Source organism: Chelonoidis abingdonii, chromosome 23 (genome assembly GCF_003597395.2).
Source record: "Chelonoidis abingdonii isolate Lonesome George chromosome 23, CheloAbing_2.0, whole genome shotgun sequence".
Lineage (NCBI taxonomy): Eukaryota > Metazoa > Chordata > Testudines > Testudinidae > Chelonoidis > Chelonoidis abingdonii.
Window position 1 is genome coordinate 10,959,763 of NC_133791.1, and position 26,870 is coordinate 10,986,632.

Genomic DNA, 26,870 nt, shown 5'->3' on the forward strand with positions numbered 1-26,870 from the left:
ACTTCCGCGCCGAATAGCCAATCGAAGCACTCCTTGTGCGCTGTACCAGGCGGTCCCGTCAGCGTCTCGCATCCCAGGTCACAAGGGGTCCGGCCCTTCGCCGCGGAGCTGTGGAGGCGCCTGTCAGCCGGGTAAGCAGCTTGAGGGGTGCCTCGGTGGGGCGAGGAGCCCAGGGGCCGCGCCTGGGTTACCCTGTGTGGGGAAGGGAGCAGGGCGCCACCTGGGGAAATCTGGCTGGAGAAGGGGTCTCAACCCTCCCGGGTGGCCTTGTAGCTGGCAAGGGACTTCCCTCTCAGCGCGCTGCCAGTTTTTCAGTCCGCTTCACTTACTTCTGTATGACTAAAATAAAAACAAGCGCTGCCACGGGATAGTGAAATACAGCCTGTTTTGCCAAAGGCGTTTGCAAATGATTATATGTTACTCCCGCAATCCTTACTCACACATGTAAATCCCATCAGTGGAACTGCTTGCCTGAGCAAAGACTACATGCAGGAATAAGGTTTGTGGGACTGGGCCCTAAATTAGCCTGGCTGTTCTCAGTATCACTTGGTCCCACGCTGAAGTACTCCACCTCTGGGACTGAAGGTGGTAGCTGTTTACAACGCGTAGCATCACTATACAAGTCCTGGACTTTTACCAGTATGGGTTGCACTTATTGAAAATGTCACCTATATAGCATGCAGGTGTACAGTATATTTTCTGTCAGTTTTTCCTACTGAAACCAAATCCAAAATCCTTGGTAAAAGTGGCAATAAAAACAAGTTCTTGTTGGTATTAATAAAACAAGGTTTTTTAGTAAAAGTAGAGTGTATTCCTTATATGTTTTTATTGCTTGCTCCAATGAATTTTTGAACATCTACCTTAACAATGTAAATTTACAAAGAGTGCCCATGGGAACTAATATTATTTAAGTCATTTTGTTTATCCTTCTCAGATATCATTAGAGAGAGATTTTCAGTGTCTTATTTTGTAGTGGGCATGAAAATAGTTGGATGTTGTGTAACTCACCTCAGCTTTGTTAAACTAAGTACATACAAATGCGTAAGGACCTTTTTCACTAGTACATACCAAGGATTTGGCTTTTTTGGGACGTGAATGAGAGACAGTGGATAAAAAACAAAGAACTATTGTTTACTGGTATGAATGTTTTAAATATTGTTTGTGGTCACATTGGAATAATTTTGATAGTGTTAATTCCGTACCTAACAGTCCTAAATGATAATATATAACTTAACAAAACTTTATTATGAGGAAAAATATTATTTGAGTTGGTACAAATGATTAACCTTTCTAAAGACATTCAGAGCAGGAGGCTCTCTTGTTCTATAGCGGTTCTTGTAGCACCCTCATCACCGTAGCATCTGAGTGCCTTCCAAAAGTACTGCATTAGATTATGTGATTAACATCTGTCACGTGTAGTTTATTTTCTCTCTCTCCTTCTTCCCATGGAAGAAATTGCAGGCACATTTACTCAGCAGTTAGGTGGTGCTATTCCCAGTTTGAGTAGAGGTACATGTTAGTTATGCTCAAGCTGGCACCTAAAAATAGCAGTGTGGCAAGGGTAGCAGCTTGGGCTAGCAGTCCATGTACTTAGTGAGTGCTGGGTCAAACAAGATTGTATTGGAGCGACTAGCCTGACCTGCTGTCTGTGCTGCCATGACCACAGTGCTATTTTTTAGAACACTAGCTCAAATAAAGCTAGTGCATTTATGTCTACCATATGAAGTTTCCTATAGTTCAAGAGTTTTATGCCCAGATATATTGTATTGCAGCAATCTAGCCAACAGGTGATAAGGGCATGCAGGTCATATCATCTGGTTTGGATGAAATGGAGTCTCATCAGCAACCAGAGATGGTAGACAACATTGTTTATCATAGCATCATGAGAGTTTACAAGTCAGGGAGGAATCCTAAACTACAGATCAAACTGACCAATTGTGGGTGCGTTCCTCCAACTAAAGGAGACTGCAGACTCCCATAGTGCTTTCCTCTGCTCCATCTTGCTCAGCTTCAGCTTTAAACAGCTGTTCTTCGACCCTGAGCTGATTTAATCCAAGTACTGGGCCATCTTGGTGGAGTGGAAGAGTATTTGTTGTTTTGGGGAAGATTCACACACTTTTTAGTGATGATTTCACTCTTTCACATAGACAAAACAATAAAAACCAAACAACATGGAGAATTTATTGGAATTCCTGTTTATAGAGAAGAGACTGATTTTCTGGGCCAAAATGGGGTCACTTACTATGAAATATACAACTTTAGATAATGTTTTCACCCCTCAGCCACAAGGCTTGATATAATACAATGAAGACCATCCCATAGGAAATTCCCTGGCTTAAGAGGCTGCTATAAACTATCCCCAGGATATCCAGTACCATTTTATTAGACTTTTAGACTTCTTCTGCTGGGCAGGCCACTTCTGCTAGTTCATTAAAGAGATACTTCATATTATTTAACCTGACAGAGAAAAGTGGGGTAAAAATGGCTGAGTGGAATTTATGCTCTGTTACCCAGACAGTCTGCAGCTACATCAGGTTACTGTATTTTCAGGGGTTCCAATAAGTAATCCCTTAAATTGCATTTAACAGAACCAAATATTCAGTTTTTGGCTCCAATGCAAACAAACTAAAATGAATGGGGAAAGTGAAAACAATCAGGTCATATACCTGTCCTCTCATCCCTGAGTGCAAAATAGTTCAATACAGAGTTTAAAAAGTAATTTTATTTGGGACTGCTCCGAGGCAGCACATCCAGCCCTTGGAAGAGGAAAGCATGTTGTACCACTCTGGATGACCTAGGAATGGCTTTACTACGCTCCAGAGGTAGCAATGTACATATTTCATGTCCAAGAAGAAAGGGTAGACTTTGAAGAATGGGGACAGCAGCTTCTCTCCTCATCCCTCCCAAGAGAAAAAGAAGCTTAATATACTGTACAATATTTCAGAGTGAATATTTAATGGTTATGTGCATCTATACTGTTGTTATTGGGGTATGTCTACACGACGAAATTACTCAGATTTTACAGAAGTTGATTTTTGGGAACAGATTGTATAAAGTCGAGTGCATGCATCCACACTAAGCACATTAATTCAGCGGTGTGCGTCCACAGTACCGTAACAAGTGTCGACATTCCAAGTGGTGCACTATGGGTAGCTATCCTGCAGTTCCTGCTGCCCATTGGAATTCTGGGTTGAGCTCCCAATGGCTGATGGAGCCAAAAATTTGTTGCGGGTCATTATGGGTATATGTCATCAGTCAACCCTCTCTCCATGAAAGCAACGGCAGACAATCATTTTGCGCCCTTTTCCCTGGATTGCCTGAGCAGACGCCATAGCACGGCAAGCATGGAGCCTGTTCAGCTCACCGCAGCAGCATAGTATTGTAAACACCTCGCCCATTATTGTGCAGTTTTTGCAGAACCAGAAGCCAAAAAAACAGGCAAGGAAGCGACGGCAGTGCGGTGACGAGAGTGATGAGGATATGGACAAAGACTTCTCTCAAAGTGCAGGCCCTGGCAGTGTGGACATCATCGGGTTAATGGGGCAGGTTCATGCCGTGGAATGAGGATTCTGGCCCTGGGAAACAACTACAGACTGGTGGGACTGAATAGTGTTGCAGGTCTGGGATGATTCCCAGTGGCTCTGAAATTTTTGTATATGTAAAGGCACTTTCAAGGAACTTTGTGACTTGCTTTCCCCTGCCCTGAACCTCAAGAATACTAAGATGAGAGAAGCCCTCACAATTCACAAGCGAGTGGCAATAGCCCTGTGGAAGCTTGCAAAGCCAGACAGCTACCGGTCAGTCAGGAATCAATTTGGAGTGGACAAATCTACTGTGGGAGTTGCTGTCATGCAAGTAGCCAACGGAATCACTGAGCTGCTGCTATCAAGGGTAGAGACTCTGGGAAATGTGCAGGTCATGGTGATGACTTCGCTACAATGGGATTCCCTAACTGTGTTGGAGTGATAGACAGAACCTATATCCCTATCTTGGGACTGGACCACCAAGGCAGCCAGTACATAAACTGCATGGGATACTTTTCAATGGTGCTCCAAGCACTAGTGGATCACAAGGGACGTTTCACCAACATGGCCGCAAAAGGTTCATGACGCTCACCTCTTCAGGAAATCTGGTCTGTTTAAACGGTGGCAGGAAGAGATTTACTTCCCAGACCACAAAATAACTGTTGGGGATATTGAAATGCCTATAGTTATCCTTGGGGACCCAGCCTACCCCTTAATGCCCTGGCTCATGAAGCCATACACAGGCACCCTGGACAGTAGTAAGGAGCTGTTCAACTATAAGCTGAGCAAGTGCGGAATGGTGGTAGAATGTGCATTTCGATGTTTGAAGGGTTGGTGGCACCCCGGCATGAGCTCAGAGAACATTTCATCACGTGTGCATTTTTTTTGCTGCCTTATCTGAGATAGCCTTTGGGACGGAGGAGGGAGGCTTCAAACATTTGCAGCTGCAGGAGGAAAAAAAGATACATTTTACAGAACAATGGGTATACTCTTTCAGGGTGATCACCACTATTCACATTACATACCACATGTGATTTCAGTACAAGGTCATTTTTTGCATCTTATACTGAGTGCCTGTGGCTTTGGTGTTACAGATCAAACATGCCAGGCAACAGAATTCGGCTTGCAGGCAGCCATGGTAAGCCATAGTCTTTCAGCCTCTGCAACCTTCATAACAGCAGTGCCCTCCTTTCCCATATCAACCATAGCCCATTGAGTTGTCTATTTAGGGCTGTGGGTTTCATGTTAACGTGCAGCAGCAGAAACCAAACTAACACCACCCCCATCCTTTTCTCTGAGATGACTGCTTTAACCCTCCCCCCACCGCACCGCGTGGCTGGTATCAGGGAAGATCTCTGCTAGCCAAACACAAACAGCACAATGCCAATGCCCCACCACCACCACTTGGCTAACTTCAGGGAGGATTTTTTTTCAGCCACAGGCAAACAGCCCAGTAGGAACGGCCACCTATGAATGTCTCCTTAATTAAATTCCCATATTTCAATTTCAACCAGGTTACCATGAATGATACCACTCTCCTGAGGATAACACAGAGAGATAAAAAACAGATGGTGCTTGAATGCCAGCAAACACAGGGACCATACGCTGCCAGGCTTTGTCATGCAATGATACCAGATTACTTGCTACCAGCATGGCGTGGTAAAGTGCCCTACCATGGAGGACGGAATAAAACTGCTCTCCCCAAAAACCTTCTGCAAAGGCTTTTAAAGTACCTCCAGGTGAGCTGCATAGAGATGTCCCTGGAGGATTTCCGTTCCATCCCCAGACACATTAACAGACTCTTCCAGTAGCTGTACTGGCCACGAATGCATCCCAAGTCCTCAGGGCAAATTAATTATTAAAAAATGCTTGCTTTTAAACCATGTTTTATATTTACAAAGATACACTCACCAGAGGTCCCTTCTTTGGTTTCGTGGTCGGGGATACTGCCTTGGGAGGGTATTTCAGTCAGGGTGAGAAAAAGATCCCGGCTGTCAGGGAGAATGGTGTGCTGTGTGCTCTCCTCCTCCTCCTCATCTTCCCCGTATGCAAAATCCTCAGGTATGGCAACTGAGAGTACCCCATCATTGGAGTCCACGGACAGGGGTGGGGTAGTGGTGGCAGCCCCACCTTGTAATTGCCTGCAGCTCAGCGTTGAAGCGGCATGTCTGCTGCTCTGTCCTGGAGCGTCCGTTTGTTTCTTTGGCTTTCTAGTACGCTTGTGTCAGCTCCCTAAGTTTCATATGGCACTGTGCTGAGTCCCTGTTGTGGCCTCTGTCCATCATGGCCTTGGAGATTTTTTCAAATGTTTTGGCATTCTGTCTTTTGGAACGGAGTTCTGATAGCATGGATTCATCTCCCCATATAGCGATCAGATCCAGCACCTCCTGTACAGTACATGCTGGAGCTTTTTTTCGATTCTGGGACTGCATGGTCACCTGTGCTGATCAGCTCTCTATGCTGGGCAAACAGAAAATGAAATTCAAAAGTTTCCGGAGTTTTTCCTGTCTACCTGGCCAGTGCATCCAAGTTCAGATTGCTGTCCAGAGCCTTCACAATGGGGCACTGTGGGATAGCTCCTGGAAGCCAATACTGTCAAATTGCGTCCAAACTAATCCTAATTCAAACCGGCAATGTTGATTTTAGTGCTACTCCCCTTGTAGGTGAGGAGTCCAGAGATCAATTTTAAGACCCCTTTATGTTGACAAAAATGGCTTCGTTATGTGGACGGGTGCAAGGTTAATTGGATTTAACGCTGCTAAATTCAACCTAAACTCGTAGTGTAGACCAGGCCTTGGTGTCACTGGTATTGTCTCAGAAAGCACACTGTAAACTGGCTCTACATGATACTAAATTTCATTAGTTATCTTTAATCATTGTAACAACTTCCTTGGGAGGCAAGTTTCTTGGGTGTTATAAGGATTTACAAGAGGGGCACAAGAAATCAGTGAATAAGTACAGGCCTGCATTAGTCTCTTGATGATACTTTGCACTGCTATAGAATCTTCCAGGTGTCTCTCACATAGTGCTCATGCACTAAGAAGCCTCACAACCCCTCTGAGTTCAGTAAGTATTGCCATCTCCATTTGACGGATGACTAAACTTGAGATACAGGAAGTTTAAGTGAGTTGTCCAAGGTTGTAAAGGAAGTAAGAACTGGCAATAGCATCAAGGAGTGTTCATATCCAGTTGCCTGATCTAAGTGCCAGGTACTGATTCTTTCCTATTTAGAAATAGTATCGAATAAGTTTTAAAAATCTCAGTGTCTTCCTTTAACCCTGACCTACTAGTTACTGAACAGGACTGGCCCACTTAATGTTGGAGTCAAAAAGATTAAATCACAGCTAGAGAAATACTGAAGATGTTGTTTAGCATCTTCTGGGACAGAATCATACAATGTATTTCTTCAATTATCAACTGTCCCTAAAAACACAATATAGAGATTTATCCAAATTTTCTTAAGGCAGCCCTAGTATGAAAAGAGTTAAAGTAAACATCAGTAGAAATGGATTAATGTTTTTTGTGCAACAGATTCAGAAGATTATTCTTACAATACATAAACCAATATTCTATAAAAGTTATCTCCTCATCCAGCACAAGTTTTCTGGAGAGTTACAAAACAGTACACATTTAAGGTTTACTTATGTAAACGAGATAGGTATAGGTATTAGCTAGCTTCCTTTAACAAGTCTTTAGGAAAAAAATTTTCCAAGACGTAAGACATATTGATCTCAAGTTACATTTCCACAGATTTGTAGTAGAAGTAAGGGGCTTTGAAATCTGCAACAGTAAAGGCTTCAAATAAATCCTTTTGTAAAAGAACACTGAAATTAATTGAGTTGTTCCTGATTATTACAGGGCAGTGAGCAGTTCTTCACAGTTAGAGGAAAGACATGACAATTGTAATGAATGAGGGTAACTGTGAGATACTCTAAAAATTGTATGAAATTAAATAATTTACATTAGTTAGGACAGGAATTTCTGAATTATTTAACTTCCTTTTATAAGAATGACTTTTTAAAAAGCCTTTGGGCCAAATTCAACCCTGAGGCCAATGGAGTTAAACCAGTGAATAATTTGCATCCTTTTTGTTGATTTCTCTAAAAAGCTTAAGGAATAAGAAGTCCATAATTCAACAACACATTAATTTCTTAAATAGTTTCAACTTAGAGTGAACAGTTGAATGTGACAATCTGACAGTAGATGGGCTGTAAGAATTACTGTAGTCCCACATTACTGTTCTCTGCTACGAAAAGCTAATTCATTTCCCTTTGTATAGGCCACCACTTTTCAACAAAGTAGATCAGAATGTTGCTAGAATATAAAGGTGAGGGTCACTTCATACAAAGTGGACCCCAGTTCTGAAAGTGCCATTAGTTTTAAAAATTACAGTATCAGAAAATGCATATTACACAATGGTATTAGATTTCAGCCCTTCTCCTCTCTGGCAGACACAGGTTTCCTGAGAAAATGGTGCTAAACTGCAGATGTCAGCAGGAATTAAGAAATTGAGAGTATGTGTGAATAATCAGATCTTGCCTATAAATACCTCAGTCTGTGAAGAGACACGAGTTAGAAGGCAAGTTTATGACGCAGTGTAATAGCTGCCTGATTTTCTATACTGTAAAATTAGCTGCCATGATGCAAAAGGTCATTTGATCCCATTGCTGAAAAAGGCACCCTATATTTTCATCCTTAAGTTTCTGATTATTTTCCCCTTTTTTTAGGAGTAGGAAATCTACCCTATTCGGGTACAGTCTGAGTCACTTTCTTCTTTGAAATTGGAGCTTTATGCATTACAAAGGCAAGTCCAGCTCCTTCTTTCTCCTGTTCCATAGCTGTTTCCATAGCAACTCTTCCAGCTGATGCCAGTGCAAGCACTGCACTCAAAGTGGCACCAAACCGTTCATGTCCTTGCCTGCTAACTGTTTTGTGCTAATAAGGAAGAGGATTTGAAACATTCTGTGTAAATAGTCTTGAAAGCACCGAAAAGTACTGACACAGAGTGAACCTCGTAAGAACACCAAAGCCCTGCAGTTTCCATTCAAGAGCCTCCTGATGTTTGTATATATTGATAGTTAAAGACTATCAATGAATCTTTCTCATTTTGCTATGAATCTTTCTCATTTTGAAATTCTCCTCACTGTGACTGTTACAAGGACCGGTACATTTCTAATTTCTTCACCCCCTTCCTACTGAAGAGTGGCCTTGTGAGAATTTTTCAGGCAGGGATGTTGCTGTGGGAACAATGATGGAATATTTAGTACTTTGCATAGAGGACATAGACAACTACAACAGGAGACTAGCTCATAACATATTCCAGTTTTAGTCTGTTCAGAATCAGTTCAGGAGAAATCATACTGGAACGTCAGATTGCCACGAAGAAGAACAGTAAGACATATTTAGGGTGAGAGAAGGATGGGAAAAGAAGTGAAAAGAAATTAAATTAGTAGAAAAGGATTTACTCTGCATTTATGGTCATTCATAGTTTCTTTCAGTTTCACCCACCCTATTAAGTACTTTGTCACAAAAGCCACATTCCAAATAGAGGCAGTCCAAATATGTGACATTATTTCTGATACTTACAAAAGAAAAATTACTTACTTGTTTTACCCACCACACCTTAGATTAAAACTGAACATTTAAGAAATCTAAATCACTCTTCATCAGTGTTATTGATTTATTATTTTCACTTAATTCAGCTTCCACAACAAAAATAGATTGGTCATTTTTACTTGTAATTATAATCAGCTTTTCTTCATACATGCTAACACCATACTGCCCTGTTTGGGTTTCCAGGACTTCAGTAGAATACTTAAATAAACATTTCATTTAAATTTTAAAGGAATGTAATAGAACATATTCTTTTTAGGTTTCACTTAAACAAAATCTAAATGTTGGGTCTAATTGCTTGAAAATGCCCTTTAATTAATTTAGATACCCATATCTTTAAATTGTCAGGTAGATACAGTATTTCAGGGAAATGTATAAAGCTAATTCTATGCAGGGCTGGATCTAAGCACCAGCAAACCAAGCAGATGCTTGGGGTGGCACAATTTTGGGGCGGCATTCTGGCCACCATTTTTTCTTTTTGCTTCGGCAGTTGCGCTCCCGGAGGTTTTTTTTTTTTCTTTTTTTTTTTTTTGCTTGGGGCAGCAAAAAACCTAGAGCTGGCCCTGATTCTATGAAGGAGAAAAGGTTTAATTTCTCATTTAAAGAAACTTTAAAAGTATCTGCTGAAGTTAGAGTGCTCACTGACAGCATCAGACACAGATCATAAAGTTTGGGCTAGTTTTGGCCTGCGTAAGAAAGCAACTGTGAGAGATATTTCTTGTTATCATTGTAGCAATGTTTGTCCATGTTTTCAATTGATAAATTAAAGGAGTAGCAATACTTCTTTTTGACACTATGACTAGAAGTAGTCTGAAGGTGCAGAAAACATGCTTCCACTATTTTTAATCCAATTCACTAATTTCAAAATTAGGCTAATATTTTCCTAGTTTTTTATTTTTCTGTTCCATTTTATATGCCCAGCAATCCATCCTGTAACTGAAAAAATGCAGAGAGCCTGCAATTAATTATAAAAAATAATAGTGAAACAAAATTATTCAACTAAGTATACCAGTTGTAACTATAACAACCTTTTTATTATGGCACTGCTGAGACTAGGACTTTGTTAAAATACTCAGGTCCCTTCATTTAAGATCTGTTAGAAACCAAAGACCTGGTTTACACTCGGGAGGGTCGATCTAAGATACACAATTTCAGCTACGAGAATAGCATAGCTGAAGTCAACGTATTTTAGATCGAATTAAAATTACTTACTTTGTGTCCTTGCAGCGCAGGATCAATGGCCGTGGCTCCCCCATCAATTTTGCTTCCACCTCTCGCATTGCTGGAGTTCAGCAGTCGACAGGAGAGCGATTGGGGATCGATTTATCACGTCTACACTACACACGATAAATCGATCCCCAATAGGTCTATCGCTACCTGCCGATCTGGCATGCAGTGTAGACGTACCCAAAGGATCCTATTAAAATGAAGTAGAAAACAGTTTTACTTTAGAAAACATAAAATCAGAAGTGGAATGAAGGCTTGAATACCTACGTACTGTGTAGTCAAGGCAATTAATACAATAGTACAGACTCCTTCAGTACAGGATCCTATACTCCTGAATACACAGATCACTGTACCAAATTATATCCATCGCCTCATCCACCTATATTTATTCAATAGAAAGATCTCTGTCACACCAACTAGCACAGAGAAACTTCAGTAGAGGTTTCCTAACAGAAGATGTGTTTGAAAGAAATAGCAAGATGTTCTTCCTCCTATTATATGTACCATTTATACCTGACTTATCTCAGTTGTCACCCTGCTATCATAGAGATATTTATCAGGTACTTTTGGTGACACTGGACTGCTGGTGATTTCCAAAATACAGGCTGCAGGACCACCCTGCCATCACTACTTTACTTTAAATTAGCAGGCTGCTGATATAGAAACAGGAGTTGAAAATGGTACCACCTAGTTAAAACGTCAACAGGCCTTTCCTGCCATGTCCTTTATTGGAGTTTTCAGTCCTTCAGGTTTGTGCTGTCAGATCTTCAGGGGAGTGAAAACAGCTGCCAGTCTCCTTGTCAAAAGGGAACAGAAACTATGGGACAGGCTATGATTTCGCTCTTCTCAAGAACATCTCAGAATACTCAAATCAGCTCTTTAGGTAAGATACCTGCTTCATTTCTCCCTCTGTAATTTCAGAATTCATCATGCATGCATTAAATTAACCTCTACAAGTTTTACTAATTAAGCCTCTTTGTACCTCTGTAGGATGTAGAGCTGAAGGAGCGGAATAGTGATTCCAAAAACAAACACTATAACCTGACTGAGAAGAAAATGACAGGAGTCACATTATTATTCATTACTTACTACACAGTACAATATTCCACCAATACACAACTCTGTTACATGGTTGCCCGAAGCATTCAACTCTTGGTCCCATATTTAAAGGTGGCAAAGGACTTGCTCAAAGATACTGAGCATCCAACAATTCCCAAGCAGTTTGGGAATAACTTAGAAAATCCAAAATTAAAAGATTTGAGGGGACCACTTTCATAGGAAGGGACATGGTACTATTAGATGATGCCTGTAGATGAACTGAATTTGTATTTTACATGATTTTGCTTAATCTGGAGACAAAGACCTTAACTGCACTGGAAATTTTAAGTTCTTCCATTGCCGTGTAGCACCAACCAGGGCCAGCTCCAGCATTTTCGCCACCCCAAGTGGCAAAAAAAAAAAAAAAAAAAAAAATCACGGCACTTCAGCGGCAGGTCCTTCACTCTGAGAGGAACTGAGAGACCCGCTCCCGAAGAGCTGGACGTGCCGCCCCTTTCTGTTGGCCGCCCCAAGCACCTGCTTGCTGCACTGGTGCCTGGAACCGGCCCTGGCACCAACACAGCTCCACTTTTGCAAGCAATGGTGCAAGCAGAAGGGCATATTGATGCATGAATTTTTACCACTGTGTCATCCAGATCCTCTCAATGTAGACAAGGCCTTTGTCTTCTGACAACGTGCTGTTATAATAGCAAATTTAATTTCCTCATCTGTTTGTCTAAGCATGGTCTAACCCTCCCAGGTACTCTCCTATGAGCATATTTCCTTCAAAGCTTTTCAGTATTTTAGTCCCAACCTGATTTGGACCATTTTATATTTTGTAGGCCTCTCTTCACAAGCTTCTATTCCTTTCCTACTAGAAAGTCAATATCTATTGATGTTTATGCTACATTTCCTACTGTATCTGGAAACATATTTTATATTATATATGTTGAGAGCACCATTCTACCCTGTGACACATGGTATATCTTGTATATATCTTGTAAAAATCAACGTTTGCATTTAAATATTAGTAGCTCTTTTAAGTGGCAATGGAGGCTCAGCGTTTCAGTGAATTAAACGTTGAAGTTTCACCTGTGGAGAACTGGATTAGAATCTTAATTTGGTTCATAAGTAAAAGTAGTTTAATGGTCTCATCCTAGTCTTTAGAAATCTACCTGGATCTGAATACATTAACAAAAGTACCACACTGCTATAGGTCTCTGCTCAGAAGACAAGGATGTTGTTGTGAGTCGGGATTGAGAAGCATAGTGTGGCTATAGACAGTGCTATTAGTTTTATTAGTTCAGAAGCACTAAATTCACCTTTCAGAAATAATAATAATTAAAAGCTAATAAACAATATCTCAACTTACCCTGTACACAACTCTTCACCCTTTTGATAAAGAATTCAGGCTTTAATAATTTTTGCTCCTTTACTGGACTTAAGAGATTCTAAACTATTGCCCTGTTGTCTGCCATGGATACACACGCCCCTATTAAATAGTCCTAAAACAAAACTCTGTTTACAGTCTAAACTGTGGTGATGTTTGGGCACTCCTCAACTCGGGTGGTAGGCCATGTGAGTCAGGCAGTAATGAATCATAGCTGAACTGATCAGATGTTCAAGAATCTGGGAGAAGTGCCATTTAAGAGAGGTTTTAATTCCAGTAATACGTGGCTGGTAAGAGTGAGAAAATTCTATTATGCCCTGCAGTTCATTTCTGCGATCAATTGCCCTTGGATTTCAAAAGCCCAACATTCATCTGAATGTAGCTTACTTCCCTTAAGTCACCATAAGCACAGAATCCCTTTATTGTAATGAGAATTGTCAGTATTAGTGCGGAATAGCTAATTTTTAATGCAGGGTAATATAATGCCCCAGTTTCTCCCCCCCCCGCCCCCAGCACCTTCTTAATATTTTAGTAAAGGTTAAAAACACTTTAAAAAACCCACCTTAAAAGAACAAAATAAAAATCTTAACTTGTACTGACATCTTAACCATATCTGTGGTTGCACCACTACTCCTGGGGGGGACGGGAAGAGGGAAACACAGCTTAGATAAAAAAAAGTTTATGGGACAGAAAGGTGTTATTTCAATACAGAAACTAGAGCTTTCCTCCAGCTGTTTAACTACAGTGGCATCTATGGAAGCAAGGATGGGTTAAACCTAAATGAAGCCCAGATGAGCCAATACTTTGCTACCCAAGTTGGCCTTTGATACAGTAGCTTCCTCACTCTCTTGCAATGGACTCCATTTCTCAACCTGTTCACCATCTCTTACATACCCACTTGATGTCTGATTTTTCAAATCTGCTGAGCACCCACAACTGCAACCGGAGTCTTGGGGAGCTTTAGGTGTTCAGCGCATCTGAAAGTCAGATGTGGCTTCTCAGTGATTTGTTAGCCTCTGATTAAAAAAAACCTAGCTCCTGGATCCTGCCTTACTTCACCTCATGACACTTGTCTGGCTGTGGCTGTCACATACATACTATGGATGTCTTGGCACTAAATTCGTTCCTAATGTGAGCCTGTAAGGTAAGTTACAGCGGAGATGAATTTAGCTCAGCATATGCCCATGCCTGCAACAGGAGCTTGTTGCCAGGTGGCCCTAATAAGGATTCCAGCTCTGAAGGAGTTAATGGGAAAAATACAACCTTGATTGGCAGTAGCAGTTTTGCAATGGATGGGCACGTTATACCTCCCCTATGCCCTTGGTGGCACCTTATTTACCTTCCCAGGGCTAGTGGGGTGAGTCATAGTTAAACCTTCATGTGTGTTGCTCCAGCTGGGAGGGGGAGGCAAAAGGAGGCAACTCCTAAATCTGGCTCCCCCCACCCTCCACTGTGCTCTGCCCCCTAAGCTCCCAAATTGCATGGTTATGGTGCCCCCCATCGCCTTTGATCTCTCTGAGAGCCCAACACTGCTGCTCCTGCAGCTGCCGCTCACTCCAGCCAAGCAGTGTCTGCCCCCAGGCACGGAGAGTTATCTGCAGAGTTTGCAAAGCGCACCAGGCACCACCGGGAGCCTTTCACCACCATCCATTTGGCCACAACAAGCAAGACCAGCAGGGCGATGGCCAGCGGCTGGACCAGGAAGCACCGCAGAGAAACCACTGGGGGAGGCTCACTGGCAGCTGTCCCTGGTCACACTAGTGTGTGCAAGTGGCTCACACGCTCCCGGACAGGAGATCCAAACCACTGCATGCAAGGGACTCGCACTTTCATGCGGATGGCACTGACACTAACACGGTCAAGTGATTGCCCTGCTGTACGCTACCCCTGGGAAATACACGGGGATAGCCAAGAACACAGACTATCAGAGCCCACTTTTGAAAAAGTTGGCCAAGAGACTTGCCCAGGGCCACCTAGCAAGTTGGAGGCACACTCACGAACCCTAGCTTCTTCAAGCTATACCCAAACCATTACACCACACTCAAAGATCAAGCAGTTCTTACAGAAAGTTCCTGTAACAGGCTCAGTCTATGAGGGTCAGATTCTGCTCATGGTTATAAACTTGTAAATAGGGAACAGTTCCTTTTAAACCAATGGCGTTGCTCTGAATTTACACCACTGTGGCTAAGAGCAGATCCTTTGTCTTTCATATTTAGTTTTTATATTCTTTTGTTGTGTGCATGGGATTTCCATTAAAGTTTTGAGGGAAAACAGGCTCCTCAGTTGGGCAAAATCCTGAAATCTTTATTCAGAGAAAACATTAACAAAATCATTAGAAGTATTGCACAAGTAAAGGTAGAGTAAAAGCTGAATAAGAACTTCAAGATGTATCTTTTAATTTGGAAACACTAGCAGTGTTGCAGGAAAAAACCTGAATAATCTTGAATTACGTATTTACGTTTTAGTGGCAAACTAGGCTAAATGTTATGGCTTCTTTTTCTCATTTTGAAAGGATATTTACTCAATTTGCTTGTCCTGTTTTACTTTCTGATACTGCTGTTAAATAGTAAGTCTAGATACTTTGAACTATTCATGAGGCTCCAGGAAGTGATTTTTTTTTCTCTCTGTTTTCTTTTAATTTCAAAAGGAAAATTTCTTAAATTATAGAAGATGAGAGGCAGGGAGCTGAATGGTAATATAAAGAATTTTGATAGGTCAGTCTGAATGGAACAGTAGCAAAGAGAACAAGTAAACTGGTGATAACTTCACCTTCAGAGCTAAGAGGAGCTCTTCTTTTTCCTGTGGTTAAATCGCAAAGCTGCCAGCAAAGGAATTTTGTCTGCTCTGTCTCGGTAGGAAGAGCTGATAAAGGTGACTAGAAAAGATTTTGTTCCTCATGATACAACTAATAGACATCATTGTCACTATGTTCAGGTAACTTGGATTGTTCGTTAGATGCTATATTTTTGTGTCCAAATGTAGTAATGTTTGAGCTGCCTTCTGTATTAAACGTGGTGATTTGGTATTTTCATACTTACATGGGCCTCCATTACTGTAGTATCTGAATGCCTCCCAAATATTTTTAAATAACAATATCTCTCTCTTCCTTCACAGTGTGTAAGAGAATAATAGCTTATAGTTTGTCTGTTTGTGTGCTGTGTTGTGTATCTTTCTGTATGAATAACTTTTTGGGGAAAAGCTAACCTAAAGAAATGAATTTTGCATTTTATTCTGAATGTGTTTGTTCTAATCTCTTGCAGAAGGATTCATAGTCGAGGTCCAATTCCTACAAAAGTTCTGTTTCCAAGACTCATGAACCTCTTCCTGTTGATCAGTAGTTTAATTGGTTCACCTGAATATAGCTGTCTAGGAAGTCACAGTCACAGAGGGAGAAGTGATCTCTCAGTACCTAGACCAGTCCTTTGGAGGATTTTGAAAATTAGGACACAATCTGAAGCAGTTTCTGTGTTCATTGGGAAGACAGTGGGAAAGTGAACACTGGAGTGATGCATTCATGGCAGCTTGCGCAGCTAAGCAGACTGGCATTTTTTACCAATAGGAGCTTTTTTAAGGATGTGTGGTTCCACTCCTAACTATGAGTTGCAATAATCTAGTTCATAAATCACTAATGAATGGATCACCCTGGACGGATCTATGTTCGATAAGTGTGAAACCAGTGTAATGGAGTGAAGAATCTGTTCCTAAGTTTCTTGAGAGTACTAATTTAGAGTAGTAGTTTTTGACAAATAATATACATTGGTGATTGTGGACTGAAGCCAATATTTAATGAATGTGTTTAAAACACCCAGTGCTTCTGTTTTTTTCTCGATTAAACTAATATTTACTAGCAAGTCTGCCAAAAAATAAACACAGGGACCTTTAAATCTTAATTATACCATACATCACTGTTTTTTTAACCTTAGCCACCGACAGAATGTATTATCTTCACAGTGATTATGATGCAAGCTAATGCTGACAGGGAAATGAGGAAGCTAATGGGTCTCCCTCTGTCATTAACTGTCAGCTGGTAGAGTGGTGGTACAATAATTTAGACTTGCTGATGTCTTTAGACTGGAACATAGGAGTTTACAGGTTTGGGATAAATTGCAGTGTTGCCAACTTTCACAATTCTGTTGTGAATGTTGTGATTTTTATTTATTTGTTTGTTTACTTTAATTAAAGCCCCAGCTACTGGAATCAAGAGCTTGCATGAAAATCTTAGCTTTTGGGTTTGTTTTTTTTTAAAGTATGTTTTCTAGCCTTCAGGGTTATGGAGAAAAGTGTATTGAAAACAATAATTGACTGCACCCTAATGGCTCAGAAAGCCAAATGCAAATAAAAGGACCAACATTCCAAAAGAATAAACCTCATCATTTTTGAGAGGCCTTATTCATGATTTTTGAATGCTGGGATGGCAGTGCTGCTATTATTCACCATTTACACTTTACTCTTTACTAAAGCTCTGAATTATCCCTTAGTACAGTCACATTGCTGTCTATTACACACAAATCTCATGTTGTCTCCCCCTGCTTTCTTCCTTCTACATCCTTTGAAGCCCTGAGTAGCCCCAACTGTATGTTTCCCATACTTAAGGCCCAGATAGCCACCTTTGCCCCAGCCAGTCTCTCTGGTCGCACTTTCTCTGTTACACCTTCTGGAGGCAGAATTGCGTCCGGTGTTAACCTCCTAATTTCAAAGATAGAGCATCATGTAAGAGCAGGGTTTCTCAAACAGAGGTCGCCGCTTGTATAGGGAAAGCCCCTGGTGGGCCAGGCCGATGTGTTTACCTGTCCCTTCCAGCAGCTCCTCTTGGCCCAGAGCAGCGATCCGCGGCCAGTAGGAACCGCGATCGGCCGGACCTGCGAATGGGGCAGGTAAACACACCGGCCTGGCCAGCCAGGGGCTTTCCCTACACAAGCAGCGACCCCTGTTTGAGAAACCCTGTGTAAGAGATTCTAAAGCAAACATTGATGTTAGCATGACGGGTTGTTAATTTCTAATCAAACTATCTGCTTTATTCAGGTTCTCTATAGGAGCAGAAAACAACTTTTTTGTCCTTTCCCCTTACTGTAGTTTGTGGCTGTGAATCTGAAGTTCTTCATTTGGACCTGTGGCTTCAGGGAAATCCTATGGAGAATCCAGATAACAAGACAGAGGTCGTTCTGCTGGCCTGTGGTTCTTTCAATCCAATCACCAACATGCATCTGAGGCTGTTTGAACTGGCTAAAGACTACTTGCATGAAACAGGTAGGAATAATAGCTTAACTAACTCCAAATATAGCTCTGAGATGTCTTTGGTTGCGTGTTTAGGAGAGTGCACATGTGTGAGTATCTGCGATTGTTTTGCTATGACAATGTCTATATTCGGATTCCAATTCTCAAGATGTAGAGATGGGTATGAGTGTATGCATGATAATAATTAACCTAAGACAAAGAAGAATTTCCAGAGTTGCAGGGAATATAGCACAGTAATAGGTTATATCTGTGGCAGTGGCCTCTGTCACAGTGTATTCCTGTCCCCTCTTGTGGACCAGCACCAGTTTGTTGTAAGCAACCCCAACTCCTAGGTCCATATGTTTTCTAAACCTCCCTGGGTCTAGGTAGTGACTGGTCACTGTTCCTACCTCTGGGTATTTCACACAAGCTCCCAGAGGTAGACTCTGGGTCTGACACACTTCTTGGTCAGTAGGATCCCACATTCTGGAACGAATGCCTCAGCCTTCCTGAGCCCTCAGTTGCTTAGATATATTCCCCCAAAGTCCACCTGGCTGTTGTAGCCCTGGTTTATAATTAAAACCTTCGGGTCAATGTGGTAGGCGGTAGTCAAGGAACATAGACTTAGCGAAAAGAACAGGAGTACTTGTGGCACCTTAGAGACTAACAAATTTATCTGAGCATGAGCTTTCGCTCAAATAAATTTGTTAGTCACTAAGGTGCCACAAGTACTCCTGTTCTTTTTGCGGATACAGACTAACATGGCTGCTACTCTGAGACTTAGCAAAGGAATTTCTTAATCACAGACACTTAACTCTCTAACCTTTTCAAGAGTAACAGATCTCTGAAAAACAACAACATCCTGAATGCACTCGCCAACTCAAAGTCTAATCTCATCCCTCCTGTGAGTCCTGGGTTTGATCACCATCCTTAAACTATGCATCTTTTGCTGCCTTCTTTTAACTGGTCATTTTCCATGTGCCAATGGCCTGGCACATTGTGGAGAAAAGCAACCCTCTTTTAAAATAATCTCTGTCTCCCTGTTGTCTATGTGTTCCAGCTGGGTAAGTTTGGGACTACAGTTTCTCCCTTGTCATTCAGAGTCAAAGACCCTAAGGATAGAAAAACCATTATTCTACTAGGGAAGAGTCATTCAATGTTGTTAGCCCTTGATTGCTCTGTCATTGCTTCTCAGACTGATAGTTATTCCACTAGGTGTCAAGCCCCTGCTACAAAATGGATGCTGCAATCCACAACGAAGGCTGCAATACAACATGAAGGTCACACTTCAAAACAAAGGTTATAATACAAAAGAGAGACCCAGAAACATAACGGGGTCCACAAAACAAAAAGGAGTTCACAGTTTGACACAGACATATTGTCAATCTGTCCCAGCCTCTTCTCCCCAAACCCTGAGACTATCACACTAGCTTTTTATAGTCTGCATCACCCACACTTGGCAGCATGACTCAAATTCTCTTTCATAGTTGTGCTCCATTCATCGGCCACAGTGCACAGCACTTTTCCAGTTCCAGTAGATTGGGCTCTGTGGGAAAATAGCAGTCATCTTCTTTTAAAGACCATAATGACCATGCATATGAAGTACTTTATGTACAATACAGTGAAGCTGACATCTGCTCAGTCACTCCTTATGTTTTTGTGTGGGTGTGTTTGTCACGCAGGAAAATACAACGTAATCAAAGGAATCATTTCCCCAGTGGGTGATGCATATAAGAAGAAAAGTTTGATCAGCGCCAATCACCGAGTAACCATGGCAAAGCTTGCTACAGAAAGCTCAGACTGGGTGCAAGTTGATGACTGGGAAAGCAGCCAGGATGAGTGGCTGGAGACACTCAAAGTTCTAAGGTATTGCATAGCCATACGCTGAAAAGACACATATTCCTTTAGTAGGATCAGGACAGGAATGGTTTAAATGGCTAAGGGTCAGTTCTGCAACTCTTAATAACATTAATAGTCCTGGAAGTCAAAGGGACTATTCATATGAGCAAGAGTTTTTCACATAAATAAGGGTTGGGGGATTAGGCCCCCATGCATATATGCTGAGACTACGAACAGTGTAAAATTTCCAAGGACATATCATTTACTTACTTATTTTTTATGACTTTTTAGCATTGAAGAAAGTGAGGGATTCATAATGGTGACTAGAGCCAAGAGTAGAGTGGGTCCATGCTTCCCTCACTGAGCTCTGCTAATGCACAATGCTGCTCTTCCGTGCTTTTAAAAGCAGTGTGAGAACCTTAAAGGAATGCTTATTTTTCAATCTTCCTTCACCCCCGTGATGCTCCTCTGTCTACCTTTCCTCTTCGTATGGTTTGTGTCACTCTAACGCCGTACAATTGAAAAAATAAACTTACTGAATTGCTGATGCGTCTAGCTCCAGCACGTTGGCAGTCACAGGACTCAGATCTCACAACCCATGGTTGGGGCAGTTCTCAAGAGATCTCTATGAAAAACTCAGGGTGCTGCTGCAGGAGGAAGTGATGAAATATGATTCAGTAGGTGGTTCTCTTCCCTAGGTTATCTCACAACTTTAATACTCTTTAAAAATGTATTTATTTTGTAGATACCATCATCAGAAACTTGCATCTTCTACTCCTGCTAACAGCCTGCAGAATGCTGTACCTCTAATAAAGCCAGGCCGAAAGAGAAAACAGGAAGCAAATAGATACATTCCTGCGAAAAAGTATCAACTGAGTCCAGAAACAAAAGGTTGAGTATGTTTGCGAAAGAAATCCCCATAGCAACACACGCTTATTTTCAGGCCACGGTGATCTGCCATTGGGAAGCATTTTTCTGACATTAGATCTCAGTTCTGACCTCCCTACTGAACAATGTAAAGAAAATAAAACATCTAGATTTTATGGCATGAATCAGTAGTCTCCTTCATAATAGTAGACTATCACGGTGAAGTAATCTTGTTTTACAATAATCCTTAGGACCACAGAAATCTGAACTGGAAAAACCATTTAGTTTACTGAGATTTGTCACACTACAGCTGAAGTTAAGGAATTGTGGGTCAGAGGCTCTTATGAGGAAAGGAAGGACAATAAGCCAGAAGTCCCTTGTATATCCAAAAATGCAGGTGGGGTGTAATTTAAAACCCCATGAAAATGGAGTAGCGTGAGTTACAAATTCCAGCTAACATCCAGATTGATTATTACTTCTTACAAAGATGTAATTTTATTATTCATCTCTATTTAACCTGAGCACCCGCATGAACTAAGATCTAACAAGCTTGCCAGTTTCTTACCACCCCTTTTGGTTTCAGCCAATAAGCCCCTTTCAGCTTTCCATGATGGATTTTTTTTCCCCTAATTTTTGATCCTTTAAAAATAATTTCCCATCTTAGTCTTTCCTGGCCAGAGCCTACTAACACCAGCCACCCATGAAGGGCATACAACTATCAAGACAAACAAACTTCCTTTGGTGAAAGAGACAAGCTTTTGAGATCCACAGACCTCTTCCTCAGATCTTCAGCTTTGTATTTGGTTTCTCCTTCCCTAAGGAGAATCCCTTTGGAATGTCATGTAAGGTTTTAATAAAATTAGGATACCCTTCTGTATTTAACCCTTTTGTAGTTCCCCCCCTTGAGCTGTCTCATCCTCAGTGGTGGATTGCTTCATCACAAGGCCAGTGTTAGGCTCATCCCTTAGAATATATTTTCTAGTGCTTTTCGCTCCCTTTGGAGACTATTCTGTGGATAGCCTAATAAATCTTATTATCAGGATGTTTTTTCTAATACACTGTCTTAATTTCATCCCATTAACTCAGTATACCCAGGATATGGAAAGGAAGTGTTAAATCCTTGCTGAGTCAGCAAATAGCAGTGGCTAAAACTGAACCTTCGTCCTTTCCCTTTTTTTAGGTGTCCCACAGCTGAAGCTGCTCTGTGGAGCTGACATGCTGGAGTCCTTTGGAATCCCCAACTTGTGGAAGCTGGAAGACATCACTGAAATTGTGGCAAACCATGGCCTTGTCTGCATAACTAGAGCTGGAAACAATGCACAGAAATTTATCTATGAATCTGACACGTTATGGCAACACAAAAATAACATTCACCTGGTAGAAGAGTGGATCACCAATGACATCTCTTCCACCAAGATCCGGAGAGCACTGAGGAGAGGACAGAGCATCCGTTATCTGGTCCCTGATGCAGTCCGGGCTTACATTGAAAAACACAACCTGTATAGTCCAGAAAGTGAAGACAGGAATGCTGGAGTTATTCTGGCCCCTTTACAAAAATATGCTAGGGGGTGTAAGCAGGAACAGACACTGTAATCTAGCCTGTCTTTATGCTGTGAAAACCCTATGCTTGAACATGGGAAGATGTTTAATCTCTCCTAGTAAATCAGGTCTGATTCTGTAGCCCTTGTACGTATGTAAGTACCATTGAATTCAATGGGAGTTTTGTGCGTATGGGGCTTGAGCTTTTACAGCACAGGCCTTGTCTTAAAAAAAATAAAAAAAAAAGTATGTTTTATCTCAGGTTAACTAACATGCATGAGCTATTCTGAGGTAAAAACACAGTGAGGACAAGGCACTTAGTTTTACTACAAGATAAACTAGGAAAGGTCAGCTCTGTTGACCTCACCAAGGGTATGTCTACACTTCCCATATTATAGCACACCCGTGGCAGCGCTGTGATGTGGCCAGGTTAGTCACACTTTATCACCAGGGGAGGGCTCTCCCGGGGATTAAAACCCCACCACCACCCCAAATGAGTGGTGGTAGCTTTATCGCCCAGAGTGCAGCTCCCGGCGAGAAAGTGCTGTCTATACTGTCGCTTTTCAGCGCTAAAACTTTTGTTGCTCAGGGGTGTGTTTAAGTGGCAGTGTAGACAAGGCCTAAAGTAACTTGTCTTCTCAGTGTTTTTACCTCGGGGATAGCTGACACTCGTTCATTATCCTGAAGTTTAAGAACAGACCTTTTTAAAACAAGGCCTTAGGAGCTTGATTCCTCCACTGTCCTTTGCCTTGTCATTTACAGCTGTGCAAATTGAGAGTGAAGTGGGTGCAAAATGCTGCCACTCAGCTGTGGTGCTGTTTTACACTCACTTTGCACATGAACAGCAACAAAAGATGCCAGACAGTGGAGAAGCAGGCCCTCCAATTATGCATTTTAAAGGGGAATCATCAAGTGCTACAATTTGATACCTACAACTGAGCATAATGAAATGAAACAAAATGGGTTTTACAAACTCTGATGTTACAGATATCTTTAACTGAAACTTTATAGTCATTCAGGGGTGTGCTGCTGTAAGCTCACTGATGTAGCTGCTCTAAGCCGACGGGAGAGAGTTCTTGTATCGGGCTTAATTACTCTAGCCCCCACGAGCAGTTGTAGCTATGTCAGTGGGAGAAGCTTTCCCATCGACATAGCACTGTTCACACTGGCGCTTAAATCAGCATAAATTATGTCACTCGAGGGGTAGCTAATTCAGACCCCTGAGTGACATAATTTATTTCAGTTTAAGCAGTAATGTACCTATAGGCCAGGCACTAGTGCATTAGAACCAGAAAGTGAAATTGACTAGAAACAGAAAGCAAAATTCACCTATTTAGTTTGGCTGTTCAAATTGAACGACCTGTAAAGTGATAAACAACACAACTGTTTTGAACACTTTACTGTGTTATAACAAAAGACAAGATCATTTCAAGGCAAAGTTACACTTTCTTCCACTGTCATGTGTATTAACCGAAAGCTTGGGAATGTCTGCTCACGAAAATGAAAAAAAAAAATTGTTACAGTTCTCCTATCACTGATGCATAGTAATTAGTATACTCTGGAGTATATAATAGTCTGATTCATTTTAAATATATATTGTTCCTACTGTAACTACAGCATAAAGCAAAGAACAATAAGAAAGATTGCAAATCACATGCTAGAATAATTTTACATTTTAGCACCAGCAGCATAGTCACAGCTGAGTGGTTTAAATGAGGAGCAGGATGAGGCTGGGTTGGGTTTATATATAAATGCAGTGAATAATTTTATTTCTGTGTTTCCCTGCCAGGGGTCTAGGGCTTTGAAAAATATTGGATGCTAATCAGGAACAGGAAATTATATAATAATTGCCTTAGTCTAAAATTAACCCTATTCTTCATGTAAGGCCAGCCCAGCTTCAGAAACTGGGCCCAGCTACTGGTTTCATGGCTAAAGGTTAAGAACAGTGTCATTGTGCACATTATTCAATTGGGTCCTTGCTTTGGAATGAGGAATAAGATTTGTGAGACATTTGATTTCTGAGCCAGAATTTCTATAACTGGAGGGGAGGAAGGGTAAGGAGAGACTAGGGCTCCAATGTAATCTACACATGTAATTTTATTTTCGTAAAAGTCTGGTTCTGAACTGAGCATAGCAAATTGGGTGTGTAAGTTAGAACAACCCTATAAATGTCATGCTGGTGATTTCTATACTCCTCTCTCTCCATTTTGTGTGTCAATTAAGTGCCTTATCAAAAGTTACAGGGCTTGAGGAGCTATTATTCAGGTAGTATGAGAACTGTTGAACTGCATCCTCCAAAACAGTGGTCTGTCATACTGACCAGATCAGATATGCTATCAGAACATGAGATTCTCAGTGCTCTGGACAAGGTGAGCAATGCATGGCATGTCCACATGTACACAAAAATGCTGGAATTAATTTATGCTTTAGAGACTCTGTGTGCTGCTGCTAGTTCCAGTTTGCAACCATTGGTTTCTTCAGAGCATCTATACTGTATTTTAAAACAATCTTTGTGATAAAGTGAGCTAATTAACTTAAAGTGCACTTCTGACTCTGAAAAGTGACTGAAATTGGCACTAAGAGGTTCCATGTTTATTTCTTCTCAATGATTTCCAGATCAAATGTGATCTGTTTAAAATTACAAATGTTTGTTTCTCACTGGCAGCTATGCAAACTCACTTTGGACTTTGATACTCAAGCTAGGTTCTTTCTAGCTCACGCATCCTCATAGGTAATAAAGATACTGTAGGCCAAATCAGGGACATCTGGGCAGTCCCACTGCCTTAACTGGGCTAACAGATTGGAATTTTAGTAAACAATTCTACTGATAATGCCCAGGAAAGAACAGAATTCACCTCTATCTCTCTCTCAGCTATGTTGGTTCTGCAGGGCTGACAGGAATAAAAAGCAATAAAGATTTAGTTTAGTCATTAAAGTCATCTGATGTGACCCAGAATACAACCAGAACAGATATTTTCTGTGAGAGAGTGATGTTTATAGTTACTTTTCAGAGTAAAATTGCACTTTAAGTCTGAGATTTACTTTGTAAATCATGATGCTGGTGTGTTTTGTGATACTTTATTTATATAATTCAGGAGAAGCATTGTGCACTAAACAGAATGCTCTGTAGCGACCTGGTCTACACATGTTATATTTTGCTGGTCTTTCATGCAGTTATGTGTAATAGGTGTTTCAATAAAAATTTTGGTGATAAGCAAGTGTGTTAAATTTGTTTAGCATTGATAAAATTAATCAAAGTCTGGTAGCCTAAATCTTAGAAGCTTTTCCACAGGGACAATCCTTAACCCAGCACAGCGTATCACCAATAGCAATGGGATTCTGCATGGGTGAAACAGTCTGCCTATGCAGAGCAGCTCACTGGACTGGAGTCATAGTTCTATTGTGAATACTGATCATTCCTTTCTATTGTACCACTAGAACCCACAAACCAACACAGCATCAATTTCTACTTTGATTACCCAATCTTGGTCCCAATAAAATCAATGGCAAAACTCCTGTTGACTTCAGTGAGACTAGGATGCGGCATTTTTACAGTTAATTTTCTAGCTATTAGGGCTTTTTGGAATAGCTACCTTCCCCACAATAACAGAGATGTAGCTAGTGAGTATGGGTCAGTGGGTTGCATTCTTGCCTCTGGGCAAAATGATCCCACATTAAAACATGATATCAGACAAAATGTGACACTGTTGTGTTGAACTATTAAAGATGTCATCTTTCCAAGAAGTTGCCAAATTGAGAGCTATTTTGCTATTCCTGTATAGGCAGGCCAATAACTACTCCTCCAGTATAAGTCTCTTTTATACATAACTCTGTGTCCACATGGAGTTATACAAGTATAACAATTTTAATACAAATATCACACCCCAACCTAAAAAGTTATATCAGTCAAATTTTCAAATGCTGACCAGCCCTAAAAGACCCCCAAAATACTGAAAATCTAGTATTCACACAAATAATCCAGTTCACTGAATAAATTCAAATAACAAATACATTAACAGGAATTATAATCTGTTCACAGATGTACTGCAAGTGGGATAAAAAGGCTACATTTGTCAGATGAATTATTAATTGTTCTCAGCTGTACTGTATTATGAGAATATTACGTTTATACTACACATTTCATCCATCCAGAAGAAGCTTAAAATATTTTACAAACAATATGTCTGCTTGGAATCACTTTATCTAATACTGAAATGCTACTATCTCCATGGTGGAATGTGACAGCTGCCTAGCTGTGCACAGCAACACTACACAACAGTACAGAACTTTGAAACTACAGGGGAATTTATGGGGCAGAATTAAATTGCTCATATTGGAATTTGGCCAGCACTCTGCGCTATGCTTACAAAAATCTCCATGGGATCCATAATGAGCTCAATTGTAAAGGATACTTTTTTATGTCTCATCTTGAAGCTGGCAATTCAAGCAGTATAGCTCTATACCTAAGCTTATAGTTTGGTACTGATTTAAAGGGAAGATCTCCACCTACTGGACTATTAGCATAACTTTCTACACTATGTCAGTTTTCTCTGGAAGTTTCCTATCTATGTTCTTATGCAGCACCCATCACCATAACATTTTAAGCCCAGATCCTTGAA

At 41.0% G+C, this 26,870-nt stretch overlaps 2 protein-coding genes across 3 annotated transcripts in view; one reads left to right on the forward strand and one right to left on the reverse strand.

Moving 5' to 3' along the window:
* Nucleotides 1-26,870, reverse strand: part of DFFA (DNA fragmentation factor subunit alpha) — a 355,095-nt gene that overhangs the window by 47,399 nt on the left and 280,826 nt on the right. The gene's annotated exons all lie outside the window — the stretch shown is intronic.
* On the forward strand, nucleotides 7-25,465 carry NMNAT1 (nicotinamide nucleotide adenylyltransferase 1). 2 transcript variants are annotated; one of them, XM_032775479.2, is made up of 5 exons: nucleotides 7-131; nucleotides 17,866-18,039; nucleotides 19,689-19,872; nucleotides 20,591-20,736; nucleotides 21,893-25,465. In XM_032775479.2, exons 2-5 carry the CDS (start codon nucleotides 17,922-17,924, stop codon nucleotides 22,303-22,305), a joined length of 861 nt encoding a protein of 286 aa, XP_032631370.1. In that variant the 5' UTR covers nucleotides 7-131; nucleotides 17,866-17,921; the 3' UTR covers nucleotides 22,306-25,465. The 2 variants fall into 2 exon arrangements, with proteins under 2 accessions (XP_032631370.1, XP_074916439.1); XM_075060338.1 differs by lacking the exon at nucleotides 7-131 and adding an exon at nucleotides 5,012-5,263.

What these genes read in the sequence shown, in the direction of transcription:
- NMNAT1 (XM_032775479.2), top strand. Translation starts at nt 17,922, where the DNA reads ATGGAGAATCCAGATAACAAGACAGAGGTCGTTCTGCTGGCCTGTGGT. An exon ending in AGACTACTTGCATGAAACAG is followed by an intron (nt 18,040 to 19,688) that starts GTAGGAATAATA and finishes TTTGTCACGCAG; the next exon opens with GAAAATACAACGTAATCAAA. An exon ending in ACTGAGTCCAGAAACAAAAG is followed by an intron (nt 20,737 to 21,892) that starts GTTGAGTATGTT and finishes CCCTTTTTTTAG; the next exon opens with GTGTCCCACAGCTGAAGCTG.